General features: G+C 50.2%; 1 protein-coding gene across 1 annotated transcript in view; it reads right to left on the bottom strand.

Annotated features, from left to right (window-relative positions):
• ASTN2 (astrotactin 2) overlaps positions 1 to 15,819 on the bottom strand; it is a 433,335-nt gene that overhangs the window by 315,034 nt on the left and 102,482 nt on the right. The window contains exon 3 of the mRNA XM_067309282.1: positions 1,625 to 2,009. Within this exon, the coding sequence (XP_067165383.1) occupies positions 1,625 to 2,009 (385 nt within the window). The remainder of the gene's footprint in view (positions 1 to 1,624; positions 2,010 to 15,819) is intronic.

The following is a 15,819-nucleotide window of genomic DNA, read 5'->3' as shown; positions in this document are numbered from 1 at the left end:
GCCATGCTTCTTCCGCAGCAGGGCTAAATACCACACACCATGGGTAGGAAACAGAATACATTTAAGATCTATTTCTATCAGATCCATATGGATTCAGTTCTGTAGTTCTCCCCCTACCATGAGATGTTTCTGATTTGCCATCTCCAGCTCCTTACAGGGCTTCTACGTGTGCGCCTTAAATCTGCAGCCCTGACGACTCTGTTTGTGGGTGACTGCAGGATCGTTTGGTTGATTGCTCAGAGAATAAAAGACAGGGTATGTTTTGCCACTACTGGAAAACACAGCTTTATGGAGCAGCTCTCCAAGGACCATCAAGGCTCAGCAGGCTCACAGGGCTCCCATCGCACCAACATGTTTGCTTGCTAAAACTAATGTGCTACTCTACAGCAAAGCAATGAAAGTTTCTGCCACCTAAAGAATAAACACCGGTCTGATTAATGCCCGCGTGCTAACACTCACCCAAGGCAAAAAGTCAGTATGGCTCCTGATATCCTCATCCTGTTTAGGAGCACATCACACAGGCTGAGCAGGAGCAATTACTCACCAGCACTGTTGGAGCAGCCAGGAACGACTGTCCCATGCCATGTCCCATGCCTTGTGCTGTACAAGTACTCAGGAAAAGAACAACTCGTGTTCCTGGGGACAACGTCATTCTAGCAGGAGCTCTAAGAGTATGCAGGACTCAGACACCTGAAACACCACTTCTGTTCCCCCAGCAGGGTATCCCATAACTCTCTGGGATTTTCACAGCAGTCTGCCATAATTAGGATCAGATATGCCAACCCAGGCCAAAATTATAGCCATCAGGTGCCCATTTCATCATGCTGGGTAAGCTTTTGCTCAAAATGGAAGACTCCAATTTTATAGGAAGATTTGATGAAGTAGACAAGCCAAATCCTAGGAAACCACATCTCCGTGGAGCTCCTAGGCACACAGCTTATATAGTCCCTACAGCACCTGACCCACCAGTAAAGCACAGTGAGGGAGTACTGTGAGACCAGGGGACTGGTGGCTTGGGAGCTGGCAGTGATAGCTAAGGGCTCGCAGCTAACTGTGCCTCAGTTTCCCCAGCACTGTCAAGAGGTAATTCCCCTCTCAGGGAGAGCAGCTCCAGGACAAGGTCTGCAAACCGCCTTGAAGATGAAAGCTTAGGACAAAAGCCAAAGCATGCACTTCTGCACAACCACCCTCCTCCCTCTGCACTGCCTCCACCAAGCACCACAAAGAGTTGAGAAGTCCCTGGCAGGGCTCAAATTGAACAGAAACATAGCAGATGCTGAAGTCATCTCTAAGGAGGGGATAATGCTGCTCCCTCACACACAGAGCTATCAACTGAGCTACTAATGCAACCGAAGAAGCTCTGACAGGATCCCCCCCTCTGAAGTACCCACTAGGCAAGAGGGAGCAACCAACTTTTACACGCAGTGGCTGCCACTTTGGACAGCCAAGCATCTGTCCTACAGAGGCTATATGGGTATGGCAGAGGCTGCAAGAGGTATGTTCCCTCCAGGGCTTTGGGTACCAGCTGCAGCCAGGCTGAGCTATCCGCTCCAAGTGGCACTGCACAGGACAGAGACCAGCAGGGGATGGAAAGTGGGAAAGAACAGAAAGAAAAGCAACCAACCTTTCTTCTCATAGTCAGCTTTCTCCTCCCCGCCCCGGCCCAGGCTCTCCAACGTCCGTGTCACTTGGCTGCCAAACTCATCCTCCCTGGTGCTGGGCTCTGCCCGTCGTGGGGTCTCCTCCTCTTCCTCATCCTCGTAGTCATCCAGGATGGGGGTCTCGCGGATAGGCACCCCAATGACCGAGTTGTGGGCCTGGAGGCGCGAGTTGCGGAAGCTCTCACGGGCCTGCGGACCCAGCAGCACTGAAGGGATGTAGTGGATCTCATGCGTGGCCTCTGTGCTGGCACTCTTCTGGGGGATCCGGCGGCGTTTGTGCCAGCGCCGCTGAGCATAAAGAGCCACTGTGAAGACCAACAGGAGCAGGAGCAGAGCAATCAGACCACCCTGCAGAGAGAAGACAGACAAATGTCAGGAGAGCCAGGAGGGCCTGATCCATAAGCGGTAGGGATGGGTGAGGAGATGCTGTGACCAGCATCCAAACACCATCTTCCTTTTCAAGAACATCTTTTCATCAGTGCAGACCCTGCTGTGCTCCACAAACCACGTGCAGGCAGGGAAAGCTGGGCAAATGCAGCCGCTTCCGAGCGGACTATGACTGGCATGCAGTGCAGCAGAACCGGAGGAGGCCTTCTGGCCAGGACAGTGCAGCAACCTCCAGTGCAGCTCTGCCCCAAGTTATTTTGCCCACTCTCCCAGAGAATTGGTTCTCAGTAATCCCCCCTGAGTTCTACCAGCCCACCTGGCTTGCCACACACAGGCCAAGGTGATGCTAGCTCTGATCCCTCCATCCCTGTGTGAGGAGGTGGGAAAGAAGGTAGCTGTCTCCCACCATTTAGGAGTAAAAACCTTATTAAAACAAGCAACCAACCAACATGGGAGCACTGAAGTCTCAGCAGAGACACACAACTTTTCACACAAAAGACCACGTAACAAATCACAACACAGCTGCTGCTCCCCAGGTCATGGCTGCCCCTGAAGTTTCATTTCAGGTTGTGACAGCTGTCCCTCCTCCTTGGAAATGGTGACAAAGCTACAGGAGAGGGCTCTCCAGCCCTAGGACCAAGAACAGATGTGGCTGGGTCACGTATTAAGGTCATGCTTGCCCAGAGCAGCAGAACATAAGCAGGAAAGAGCTCCTGGGTTTCAGTCTGATGCCCCGGCTGCTTGTCTGCTCACCACTGCCCATCTCCTGAGCATCTCCTACCCTCATCCTGCACCCGAAGCTTTTGCTCTCCAAAGGAGGGGTCTTGCCTCCTGCTCACACCATCAGGTCACTGAATACCTTGCAGCATCACTAGATGCATCCTCCAAACTCCCCAAGCAAGGCACCAAAGTGCAATTTCTTGCTTTGCAAAACAATCAAGTGATCTGCCTAAGGTTACATGAGAAGTTAGTGGCAGACCTGGGGACACAGCACGCACATGACATATTCCAGTCCGAGACCTTCTCTGCAAAACTCTCCTCTTCCCCCACCTCCAAGTTTTATTAGATGCAGCTTCCAACTGCATTATCATCAGGGAGAAGGGGGAGAAATACTTCCCAAATATCTGCGGCTCCACAGAAGTGGTCTCTCTTCCCACGGGAAACGGGCTGGGTAGCGCTGAAGGACACTGGCACTGCCTCTGACTGTTCTCAAAGTTAATACAGACACAATCTCTCTCACCCCCTACGTAAGCAAGAGATGTGTGTTTGCTAGCTTCAAGCCACTCAATCTCCCCGCAGAGCCCAGGCAATTTTATCTTGTGGCAGACCAGAAAAGCAGGGCATGTAAATCAGGAGCGGCATGAGCAATTGGGGCTTTAGAGCATGACATGTAACTGCCAGGGCAGGGCAGGCATTTATTTGGCACAAAGAACGCCATATTAGGGAACTTTACAGAGTGTGCAAAAGCAAAGGAAAGACGTGTAAATATTTCATCTGCATTCAATTCAAAACACTGCGCCGTACCCAGAGCATGGCTCAGACTCTTAAAGAGGACCATCTATAAAGAGCCGGCATCGAAAACTGCAGTTCTCCGGATGAGTTAGCTGGGGGGCCAGGCCCTCGGACAGCCGCGGCTGGATGGATTTGCAGTTGCGTCCGCTGCTCTTGCCTGGCCCGACGCTTGCCCATGCTCTGAGCAGGTTCTAGCAAAACGCAGCCACGCTTGGCTCAGCCGCCCCCTCCGGCAGCAAGGCCGGCAGAGCACCCCCAAAAGCCCCTGCACGCACGCGCAGCTGGGCCGGGCTCCCGCGGGAGGGAACGGACACGGCCATAGGCACGGGTGATCCTCCAGCAATCCCGCAGAGCCTAGCACAACACGATGCCGCGCTGCACACGAGTGCGTCGCAACACGCGCTCTGCCGCCAGGCTCCCGGACTCTGCGGGTTGTCACCCCGGGACACGCAACGGGCATGGAGCAAACGCTCCGGTCTCGGTGCTCGCACCGCGCTCCACCGCCTGGAGCAGAGGAAGCAGCAGCCGAGGGGCAGCAAAGGTTGCCAGCAAGGGCAGGGAACCGGGGAGGAGGGGACACGGGTCCCCCAGCCCGTCCCAGCAGCACGAGCTGCAGAAAGCAAGCCAGCAAAAGCCAGTTCGGCATCTCTCATTAGGATCCCCCCTCCTCTCCCCTCCCCACGCTCATCTGTTTTCTCATTTGGTCCCGTAATTGACACTAATAGGAAGAAGGGCTCGGGCAGGCAGGATGACTTTGCTCAGCTTGACTTTCCCAATTTAGCTGACACGTTCCATCAAGACACGTAACACTTGAGCGACCAGGAGACGCTCAGGGATCTCTGCTGGGGAGAAGGGCAGGGCTCGCTAACTGGGGATCGTTATCTGCAGGATTAGGGCACCTAAGGGCCATCCTCGATGAGGATCCTACCCGGCCTTCTGTGCTGGGAAGCAAGAGACAGCAAGGACATCTCAAGCTAATCAAAAAGAAACGCACCTCCTTGGGTTTGAGCAGTGCTGACGCAAGGAGAGCCTAGACCAGGCCTGGGACACATCTCCCAATAGCTCATAACATGGTGTGACCGCAGAGACACCAGCCTCCCTCCACCCTGTGCTACAGAGTTTGCTGGTAGTGGGTCCCCCCTTGCATGGGCCCTCCCCGGCAATAGCTAGAGCAGGTCCAGAGCCTGCTGAGGAGGAAGCACGAGGTTAGATTTTATGCACTTGTATCAGCTGGAAGAGGGTAGGAAGAGATGCAAACGGAGGACCTTTCCAAGCACAACACTGCCCCGCCACGGGGTCTGGACACAGCAAGGATAGCCTAATGGACACAGACACCTTCTATCTGGGTGGAAATCAGGGGCAGGTTGCTTTACCCCCTCCTGCTCCAATCCCAAGCTCTCTCACAACAGCTGGTGACATGCATCAGCAGAGGGCTTCCACCATCCAGGCCACATGCAGTCTAAGCACAAGTCCTGGGCATCTCCCTCCATCACTGCATCCCACACAGGCCTTCTGCAGCCATCAGACCAGGAGAAGAAACCGTACTGGACTGCACAGCACCCGCTGGAAAAGCCAGAATAAAGAAGTTAGGTGCCTCAGGGCAGGGAGTTCCTGCACCCGACACAGCACCAAATTGAGGTCATTTCCTTGGAAGTCTTGTTTGCCTGAGAGAAATGGCTGCACATCAAACCCTCTGAAAGGGAGATCCAGTGACGCGTGGCGCAGCAGGGGCACGAACATCAACAAAACAAACCGCCCTGCAAAATTAGGTCTGTTTTCTGTGCCAGTGCACTTAATAACTGAGTTAGGGCTCTGACATTACATAAATGTTTCAGAGCAACAACAAAATTCACTGCCACGACTACTGGGAACAGCCGTAACACCAAGCCTCCTGGCTGGACTTACTCCTGGATGCCCTCCACAACTGCAAAGTTGTGAGCAGAAGAGGGCTGCTCTTCCCCTCTCCACGGCCTCAGGCACCATGCACTCGCCCTCTGTGGAGAACCAGGACTGCAGAAAGCCTGCACTCTTAGAAAGCACCAGGATGACTCCAGCCAGCCCTGCATGAGGAGCAACTTTGCCAGATGGACCCAAGCAACAAGAGATCACACACGAAATGGTTCGCAACCATCCATGGAAGTGCCAGGGGCCACACAGCTGGCTGGCTAGATCAGCACTGTGCCTGCCCATGGGGTAAAAGGCCGGACTGCAACGAGTAAAACCATCAGCCTGTTAGATGGGGCCCCAGTGAGAAACTACACAAAGGTCCAAAGCCACCGATGCTATTAGCCTGCTGTTCCTCCTCCAGCCTGGAGTCCTCGCAAGTCATTGGAGACAACAGGGTAAATTCAAGTAAGCCAAAGTTCCCATCCAAGCTGCTACCCACCACAAAACCCCAAAGGCAGCTCTTGCATGCTACAGGGCATGGGGACAACAAGCGGGAGGCCTCGCTGCTACGGCGTTTCACGGAAGAAGCAAGCACAGAGGAGGCAAATCCCGTACAAACTTCCCCGAGGCAGCACAGCCTTCGCTACCAGGCACCGCTAAAACAGCCCTCGCTCTCTGCTCCGGGCTCCCTTTCACAGCCCTTTTGGCCGCGCTGCGAGTTGGGATTACACCAGTCCCATAGGTCCGGCTGCAATATCTGCCAGGGAGCGGCACGGAAACCTTGCCGGCACCTGCTCCATCTCCTCTGCCCGTCATCAGGTTTTCGAGGGCGGCTCAGTTCCAACGTGATCCTTCCGCCCCAACCCTGCGCCCGCAGCTGCTTGTTTAAACACAACACACACAGAGGGAGAGCTTCCTGGGGAAAAAAAAAGAGTCAAACTTAGGAAGCATTCAAGCCAGCCTCATTTTAATCTATTTTTCATGTTAAATTATCCAACTGAGGGAGCGGGAGAGAGAAAGGGGAAGGAAGGGATAATATGAGAAATGTTTTATTTGACAGTGTGTCATTCGGAAACTGATTATTTCTGTCTCAGAGCTTTTTAATATTCCCAAACAATGGCCGAGCCGCGAGGGGATTTGGTATTCTAAGACTGGATTTATAATACTCTGTTCTGCAGTGATAAGAACACGGGCCTTTAATCCTCTGAGCTGTGAACATGCATATTCTCCCGCGTAATGTCCTGTCCTTCCCACCGCACTCCTCCCTGCCCCGAGCCAGCCGAGCGGGAGCCACGGAGCCCACGGGCCAGCACGGCACGACCTCGCCCCGGGCCGGGACCCTCGCGGCAGCGGCATCCACCATCGCGACCTCCTCCTGACGCTGCAGGGAGGCCGCTGGTGTGTACTGCCTCGTGCATGGCCTCAGGCCAAGGCTCCTGCTTCGGGCCCGTGCGTGCAAGGCACCTGGTCCTCGCAACGGGGCTGCAAGCTCCCCAAGCTCCAGGAGAGCGGGTGAATAGTCTTCGTCCTGCTTCAGAGCTTGTTATAATCCTGGTATGAACCGAGTCCAGATGAAGCAAAGGTGCAACATAAGGGTCTGAAATAAAATTTAGTAGGTAAAATTGTCTGGACTATAAAATAGCATTCGGATGTAATAAGACAGGAAGATGGTCCATCTGGTGCCTATTTAGTGCTGGCTAAAAGTTCCCCCATGTGATGTGGAGGGTTGCTAAGACTCACAGGAGAGGAACATGGATGGAAAGAAGCTGTGACATTAGGAGAAAAGGGCTGAAGAGGATAATATTTGCCGTATGCAGAAACTGCAGAACTTCGGGGCTCAGGCATGGCATGGGAACAAACTTCAGCTGAAGCTGGAAAGCAGCAAGGGTGAGACTTATTTTAAAAGCCAAAGAAAAACTGTTGGAAGAAGCCACCTCCAAACTCCATCAGAGTTTGGAGATTGGGTGCTTGCATCAGTGTTGTGGGTTGCAAAACTATTGATCTGCAGAGCAAGCAGTGTCTGAGTATCTGTCCCAGATGCCTAACAATTCCTGAACTGCAAGAGGATGCATGAGAAGCATATCCAAAAACAACACCAACCATTGCTATACCATGCTGTGTCTAGATGAACCATCAGAAACCCCCTATATCCAACAGATGCACCATTCATACAGGAGTGGGGATGGGAAGGAAAGCATCTGTTATCAAAGGAATTACCCTTGGAGTTGTCTACAAGGTACTGACTTCTAGATGTTATTTTATTAGATAACCAGACCTTCAAAATAAGAGAACGTACATTTCTTTTTTAAAGCAAGGACAAGAGCATGGGAAAATCCATCTGCCCCCACACAGACTATGATCCTTCCCATGAAAGATGTGAAACATGAGGGAGTCCTGGTGCCTCCGCAGTCTGGATGGACTCTTTCTTGCAATGGGCTCTGGCCCTTCCTGACTCTGCTGACCTCAGGCCTGGTCCCTGGGTCTCCCTCACTTTTTCAGGCTCTTTTAGTGGGACGAACTTGGCTCAGCTCCTTGCGGGAGTCCTCAAGCTCAGAAGCTTTGCAGTCAAACAGCGCTATTGGAGCAACGCAGCCCAGCCTTTACAAAATAAAGTCATAATTATCTGCCAAAAAACATGCCAACAAATGGGCTGAAGTAACAAAAGAAGGTCCTCCCTTGTGAATCATACCTACACGTTATCCTTTCTTTCAGTAATCCCCACTTGACCTGCATACCCCTCTCTCCTGGGCAAGAAGATAGGAAACCTCTGCCAACATTTTTTGAGTGTCTCCTTGCCAGACGCTTGTGTCTGCTAGCTTCTGCCATTTTGCCAGCCCCAGACCTTTACTGGAGACGGGGTCTTGAGATGATTTGTATCTTTTTTGTCTTAGGCTTGAGACAAATACATCTTTTGACTTAGAGATCGCCAGGCAGGAAATTCCCAGTGCCTAACTCCTACATCATTCCCTTAATAACCATGGCCATTTGCTCTCATTTCCCCCAAGGCCCGCGATCTTTCCTGTGTTCCTCTCACCACTTTTTTTGAACCAGCTTGCATCACTGTACAGAGGCAACAGGTAACCTGAGGCACCTCACAGCAGTTTCTGTCTAAATGTGGGAAATAGTCCATGATTTCCCAGACTGGAAGAGTACATGGTTTGGGTAGGGTAGACCTGTTAGACTAAAACATCATTTTTGTGGGTCAGAGCAAGACCTGTGCCTACAGTGCAGCAATCAGCCTGGTGCCAAAGTGAATCCCCTTGGTTGCGTCCCCCGAACACTAATAAAATGTATTCCCCTAGTGAAAAAAAAGCCCCTATTTCTTTTCTAACTTTGAAGCTGCTAGTGCTCCTTCACAACATCCTTAGCCAATTATTGTCCCGAGTTGCACTGACAACAAGCCACATCTCTAATCACCTCTTACTGGGCTGAACTGGGCTGTCCTCCCATCTACCATCTCTTCCGACACATTTGGGGCCCCTTCTGCTGACTGCTCTTTGACACTTGCCACCAGGAGCTGCAGCTCAAGTCAAAGGCTAACTTTTAAAGGCATCAGACTAAACAGCGAGCAAAGGCCCATCCACATCATCGTCCCTAGCAACTTTGGTGAGCTTCCCCCACCTCTTCCCCGCACCGATGAGCAGGACCCCAAATCCACACTGGTGGCAGGAGGCACCCCTGGAGTTAACGTGCCGGAGCACTGTGCTGCCCTGCGTTGTTCCACGTGGCAAACCACGGCACGGTCATCAAATAGAGGCAAAAGTGATATCCATAACATCCCTCAAAGCTCTTCATATTGTGTACTTCTTCCTTCTTTTCTTTGTTGCGGTGAAGGTAATTAAACACTAGAACAATTTACCAAGAGCTGTAGTGGATTATCCATCACTGTCAATTTTTCTTTTTTTATATCAAGGCTGTTTTTCTAAACTATATGCTTTATTTCAAATGAGAATTCATGCAGGGGTATCCTATGCCCTGTAGCATGCAGCTGGCCAGAATAGATGGCCACCACAGTCCCTTCCAGTCTTCTAATCCACCAATTTTGTCCTTCCCATATTTCTTCACAAGTCACAGCATTCAGCTCTATAGCATCTTATCTATCTTTCAAACATTTCATTAGCAGGGTCAGCTCAGACGCAGAAAGAGCCACAGGGACCGTGGACGTAAATGGCCAGATGAGGCACCATCCCTATAACAGCATACCCAAGGGTGCGCTCCCAGCAGCAAGGACTGTACCTCAGATCCCTGCACCTTAATGCATAAACCCTTCCTGGCTTGTCTCAACCATTGCCGAAGGCTACAAGAAAGCACCTTTAACAGCATTCAATAAGTGGGTGTAACAAACATTACAGCATGGCTAAAACCCGATACAAATTTGAACTAACAGATTTCTAATGAATTTAACTAAGAGTGATGGCAAATTGTGGCACAGAGACCCTATAAATGCCGTTTCATCAGACAGATGCTTGTTCCTGGTCACAGTTCCTCCAAGGCCGAGTCCCAGAATGAACTGCAACCAGAAGCAGAGTTGGGAGCATCTGCATTAGCCTTTCTAATGATGTCCGTTAATCAGCAACCAATCCATTTGGCCAAATGCTCTGCTGCAGTCAAACTCAAGAGTAGAGGTCTGTCAGTCCCTAGGTCTGCAACATGACATTTCTGCAAGAGAAAAGACCCAGGTCTGTCCATCCGCCTCCCTTTCAGCTTTGCCAGGAGTGCTAGCATGGCCTTCACCAGGGCAGGCCCCACACATGCACCCACACCAGTGCTCACACCCCGACAGAGCTGCACTAGAGACAACTTTGGAAGAAAAATACCAGCTGTAATTCTGTCCAATTGCATAGTGCCTGCTCCTTTCCAGACCAAATCTGGACACCACAGCAGCTTCTCCCTAGGACTCCTTTGTGTTATTGCTCTTTTTCTCTTTGCTGCACCTCTCAATTTAAATATTTCTTCTGCAAATCTTAATTAACGCGCTGTTTGCATCTTCTTTCAGATCTTTACCGATGAAAAACAAGACTGATCTCTACAGACATCTCTCAGAGTCTTCCCTTTCCTATGCACAGCCATTTATCACAACCTCCTCTGCACTCTGGTGTTTCCTTACCCGCCCAGGTCTAAGACACATCCTCATATGACACAAGATCCCTTGAGCTTTAACGAAACAGCAGGGCAGCATGTTACACTGTGTTCTTCCCTACAGCTGGAATAACACCAGTCTCTAGCTATCGTCACCCCATCATCACCGCGGGCTGCTGAATGGCACAGATGCAGCCTGACAGGGACTCTTGTGGCCTTGATGCTGGCGTCACTGCTGGATCATCACTGCTGGTGATGCTGGATCGATCAAGGATCGTTCAAGAAGAAATGTAACAGTATGAAGCACGATGCACCAGAACGTGTGCCTGGGGGAGCTGGGACATCTTGGTCACTGGAGGACACCCACCCAGAAACACAGAGCAGTGCTGACCTGCCTTGGGGCAGATGATGGCCTGGATTTGGGGTTTCTTCCAGCTCTGCTCGCCTCCAATCTCCAGTCCCTCTGCTCCTGACACTACTTGGTCTGAAGGCTCTCTCTGATGTTGGGGGGAAGGACAACAACTGGAAGCATGAGCAGGGGCAGGTTTGTGAGCTGACCACTCCGCTCGGGAGGCGGCTGCTCACAGCCCCTGGTGCTCCTGCACATCACCAGGAAACACAGCTTGCAGAAAGTGTCTTGCAGGGCCTTTCCTGACAGCGGGCAGCTCCTGCAGCCATCTCCAGGCTGGAGAAAGTGCTACCCACCTCCGTTCATGACTTACAGCAATACACAGATAGCACATACCTTCAGGGAGCTTCAGTAGTTAATCCACTGGCAGGTGAGCACCAAGCAGGGAAACTGAGGCACAGCATGATGATCAGACCAAGGATGGAGAGCAAGTCATCACGAAGGGTAGCAAGGAAGAGACTAAACACCGGGACAAAAAAACCCCCTCTGAACAGATCTGAATCCAGCCCTGAGCTCAAACTCCTTGATCACACCTTTCAATAAAAGACTGCAATGATACAAGATAAATCTACCAAAAAATAGCGCATTTTTTCCTGTACGCTTCAAATCCTCATTCAAGCACTGCCTCACCAAGGTGCTTAACCACATGCTTAACTTTAAATGTGTGTTTAATTCCCATTACAGTCTATGAGACTAAGGCACACGCTTCAGCGCTTTGCTGAGCGGGGATGGTTTGTTGAATTGTGGCCCGAAGAGAACCGCGTTATGTCATTTTTTTCTCCTTCCATGGCTCTTATAACATCGCTAAGCTCCAGCGACGATAGGGCTCTGTCTTCTGCTGTTGTTGTTATGACTGTGCCACCTAACCCTGCCCAGAGCTGACAGACAGCTGGAAACTGCCCTCTCATAAAAGCACCCAAGGGTGCTGCTTCAGGCAACTTCAGGATAAACGTTAGGGGGCCAAATGCACACGAAGGTTATGAACACAAACAGACTTATACTGGCGCAACTAAATGCGGAATCCGGCCCGTGGGGTTTAAAAGTTAGGGTTCCCGCAGGAGCGCTCCATCAGGCCTGTACAGATCCGTCATATACGGCTGCTCTTTTTGCTATGCTGTGCGTACACACATTGGGCGTAAATTTAATAGCATATACAGTCCTGCAAAGTACAACATACGCACAAGAGACGAGAGTTACAATTGCTGGGGGAACCATAACTTGAAAATGTCTGACTCCTCGGAATTAAAAGAAAAAAGTCAGACAAAAAGTCACATTTCCATATTATTTTATTTTATTTTTCTTTTAAGACACACTGAATCTTGTTTTGCTGTTTCATCCAGGAATGGAAACAAAAAGAGGGAGTGAACCTGTCAATCAGGCATTCAGCACCATTCAGACGTGCAGTGTGATGTTCCACTCATGTTGATCTGAATGGTATCCCAGGCACCGTCTGTGTGCAAGCACCAAAATACACAAACCTGAATAACACCAAACACACCTGCATATCCCAAGCTGCGTATCTTGGTAGGATGAAAATCCAAAATTACTTCTAATCCATTTTTCTAATGCACCAAAGGCATTTATTTGCAGTGAACTGGAAGAGGAGGGCTGCAGGTGATTTTATTAAGCATTTGATTGCTAGCCCTTTTTAAAGCCAGAGTGTAAATTGCATAAATTCTGATTTTAATGTGCACTAAACGGTTCACCTGAATCGGCTGACCCGTTAACCTGCCGTTTGCCCTCAGAGAGGGATGATTTTAAAATGCATTAGGTCCGGTGTGTTAGAGCTCATGTTTGCCTAATGTGGGCAGGCTGGCAAAGCGCAGAGCCGAGACAAAACAAAAGCTTCTCCAAGGAGTTGCAGCTATGGAGCCCCATCCCTCCTCCCAGGGCCGCTCGCATCCGAGGGCAGCCTGCTAGGGCCACGTGCCTGCATTTCTCACATTCAGCTCATTTAGACCTATTAACTGAATTGCATTTTAGCCATATTCCAAAGGCGGAAAAAAAAATCCACTCGAGTTAAGAACTGACAACCTTGCTTTTAAATAAAAAAAAGGTTAGCACATCCACAGTAACTCCCTTACAGGGCATGCAAGGTTTTAAGGGCAAGGACTGTCATTCACTACAGGCTGATAGAGCACTTAGCACTGCAGGACCCAACCTCTGGAGTCCAGGGCTTTGCCAACAAAAAATGCGTGTTTCAGTTAAACGCAGGCTAAATATAACCCCCTTGAAACAAGCAAGCGGAGCCATCACTGACACAACGTCCCTCTGCGCAGTCCTCGGACAACAGTCCAAACCCTTCCTTTGCTGAAGGAGGGTATTAGAAGTTGCTCATCTCCCAACCAGGCAGCTGCAAGGGTATTATTGTCCTAACCCCCGAGCTGCTCTGAGGATCTCCTGGAGGAATTCCTCGCATGGCCTTTCCACCCTGGCCTTCTACTCGTTTCCGAGACGCTCATGAGATGAGCACAGTAACCAAGCTGCTCCCTTGCAACTCTCTCCGAACACGGGGACCTAGATTGGGTGACAAGCACCTTCGAGGCTGGTGGAGCTGCAGCTGCTGGCACTGGAGAACATCTGCCATGTGCTGATGGCCACATCTGCCCCTGCAGTGGCATCCTCTGCCACCACGGGGAAGTGCCAACAAGGACCCTCCCACAGGGGAAGGGCAAGTAGGAATCAACTCAGTAACAAGGAGGACTGAAGAAAGCATGTAGCCCTAATACCTTCTCAGATAAAAAAAGAAGAGAAATTAAATATTCCAGGGCTTGGTTTCTGCTTGGCTTCACTGAAATCTCCAGAGTAACAGCAGCTTGACCACGGCTTCATTACCTAACGCTAGAGAGAAACAAGTGCCTGCTCCACGTCTTCTCTCCCTGCAGAATTTGCCCTCTTACACCAGAGATTTAGTCCTTTTGGGTGGGGGTCCTTTCTCATCAGAGCTCTCCAACAGATCTACAGTCCTTGGCAGAGATTTGTACCTTGCACCCAAGACACCCATCAGCAGGAACAGCCAGTTCCAAAGAGCCTGAATATGCCTCGCTCTGCAGTTATCGCTCCGGTTTTGGAGGCAGGTGGTGCTGCCTAAGGGAAAAAACTCACAGGGTTTTTCCAGCCTTTTGTGTCCTGAGCTCCTGACTAAGATCTGCCAGTGCAGGTGTTACGCTCCCTGGGACAGCATCCAGCTCTAAGCACCAGGATGCTGGGGAAGCCCAGACTCGGTTGGCCAAGCCATGCTGCTCTCTGCTTTTCTGGAGCCAGCATAGCACCATTAAGGAGACACCTTTATCACGTTTGTGCTTCAGCTACTGCCCGGCAGAGGCCACACACACTTCCATAATTTCTGTCTGAGCTGGTGCCTTCTTCTTGAGGAAAAATGACAAATCTTGACTTTAGCGCCAGATGGAGAAACCCACCCTTCTGGCTGGTAAATCGACTCAAACAGATGCAGCAGCACTGATATTAGTCACAGCAAACCGCGTGTAGGTAGAAGAGGTGCAAGGAAGGAAGGATATAGTTACACTGGTTAATTAGAATATGAGAAAACTCAGAGAAGCTGCATAGCTTCTCCGAGGACGGACTTTGGCAGAATTTCTGCATCAACTCCCAGGCCTGTTTCAGACTCCCTGCGTGACCACAGACAAACCTCAGCACCTCTGCTGCTCAGTGCCCCGCTACAAAGCGTGGTACAGATCTTACCTTTCTCCCACCCCCTTGTTTGTCTGCTTTATTTGGGCATCAAGCGCACAAAAGCGTCTCTCCGAGAGCGTGTGTACACAGCTTATCTCGGCGGCACCGAGGCATCAGATGGGGCCTCCAGAAGCCATCGCAACGCTCAAGTGGCCATTACAACAGGACCCTCCTAAGTCACAGCCACTAGGATAAAGCTGGAAAAACCCAGCTGATCCTCAGCTCTTCCAAACAAAGGTTTAACAGATACTAAGCAAGGTCTCAGGTTACTCGGATTATTACAATTCCTACCACAAGAGCATTTGCTAGCAAACTACAAAATTTAATTAAAAGTAAAGAACACTTGTCAGATAAATGAGTAACACACATTGCTGTTGCAAACAGTACCTTTCTTGTTTTTTTTTAAATAATGGTGTTTATCCACTTCCTCACTAATTTACAAAAAATGCAGTTAATTCTCAGTGGATCTCAAAATCATTAGTGTGAATTAATGCTGTTCCCACTGTATATTCTGCATATATTAAAAAAATTAATCTAATAAGAGATGCACATCTCTGTATGAGGGAACATTAACACAATTCACATTGTGCCTCCAGCTTCTAAGCGCTCTTGAGTGACACGTTACAACATCCTTTCTGCTCAATTAATCAGCGAGCTTCTTGAGGCTGCCAATTCTCGGACAGTTGTCCAGAAAAGGTGGCAAAGCATGGAGAAAAATTCAGCGTAGCGTAAAGGAATGGCGATCACAGCGGAGGCCTTCTTCGTACGAGTATTATTTGCATCACCAGAAATCCATCAGTAATTCAGACACTTTTGAAAAGGAGTGCAGAGAGCAGGCAAGGACATAAGGGGATGGTGAGTTGGTTGCGTCCTAACACTAGGTGGCCCAGGAGGGACTTCTTGGACTACAATAATGTCTCCAAGCCTCGTATATGGGCCAGGTCCCCCCTGCTTTGGTGCATGCACTGCTCTCACCCATGCACAGGGTGGATTGAAGACATGTGAGAGACTTGAAAAGGATTTTAGAGTTTATTTATGGACATTTCAAAACAATTTACAGAGCTAGAAGCTGATGGGAAGGTGTTATTGTGCACAAGGGAAAGGAGGGAAAGAGCTCTTTTTGTTGTTGTTGAGGGTTTTAAAGGTTTATTACTGAGCCAATAGCTGGCAGCTGCTTTGGGAATGATCCAG

Source organism: Apteryx mantelli, chromosome 21 (genome assembly GCF_036417845.1).
Source record: "Apteryx mantelli isolate bAptMan1 chromosome 21, bAptMan1.hap1, whole genome shotgun sequence".
Lineage (NCBI taxonomy): Eukaryota > Metazoa > Chordata > Aves > Apterygiformes > Apterygidae > Apteryx > Apteryx mantelli.
The sequence above is the reverse complement of the archived record's forward strand: the minus strand, read 5'-3'. Positions and strand labels throughout refer to the sequence as shown.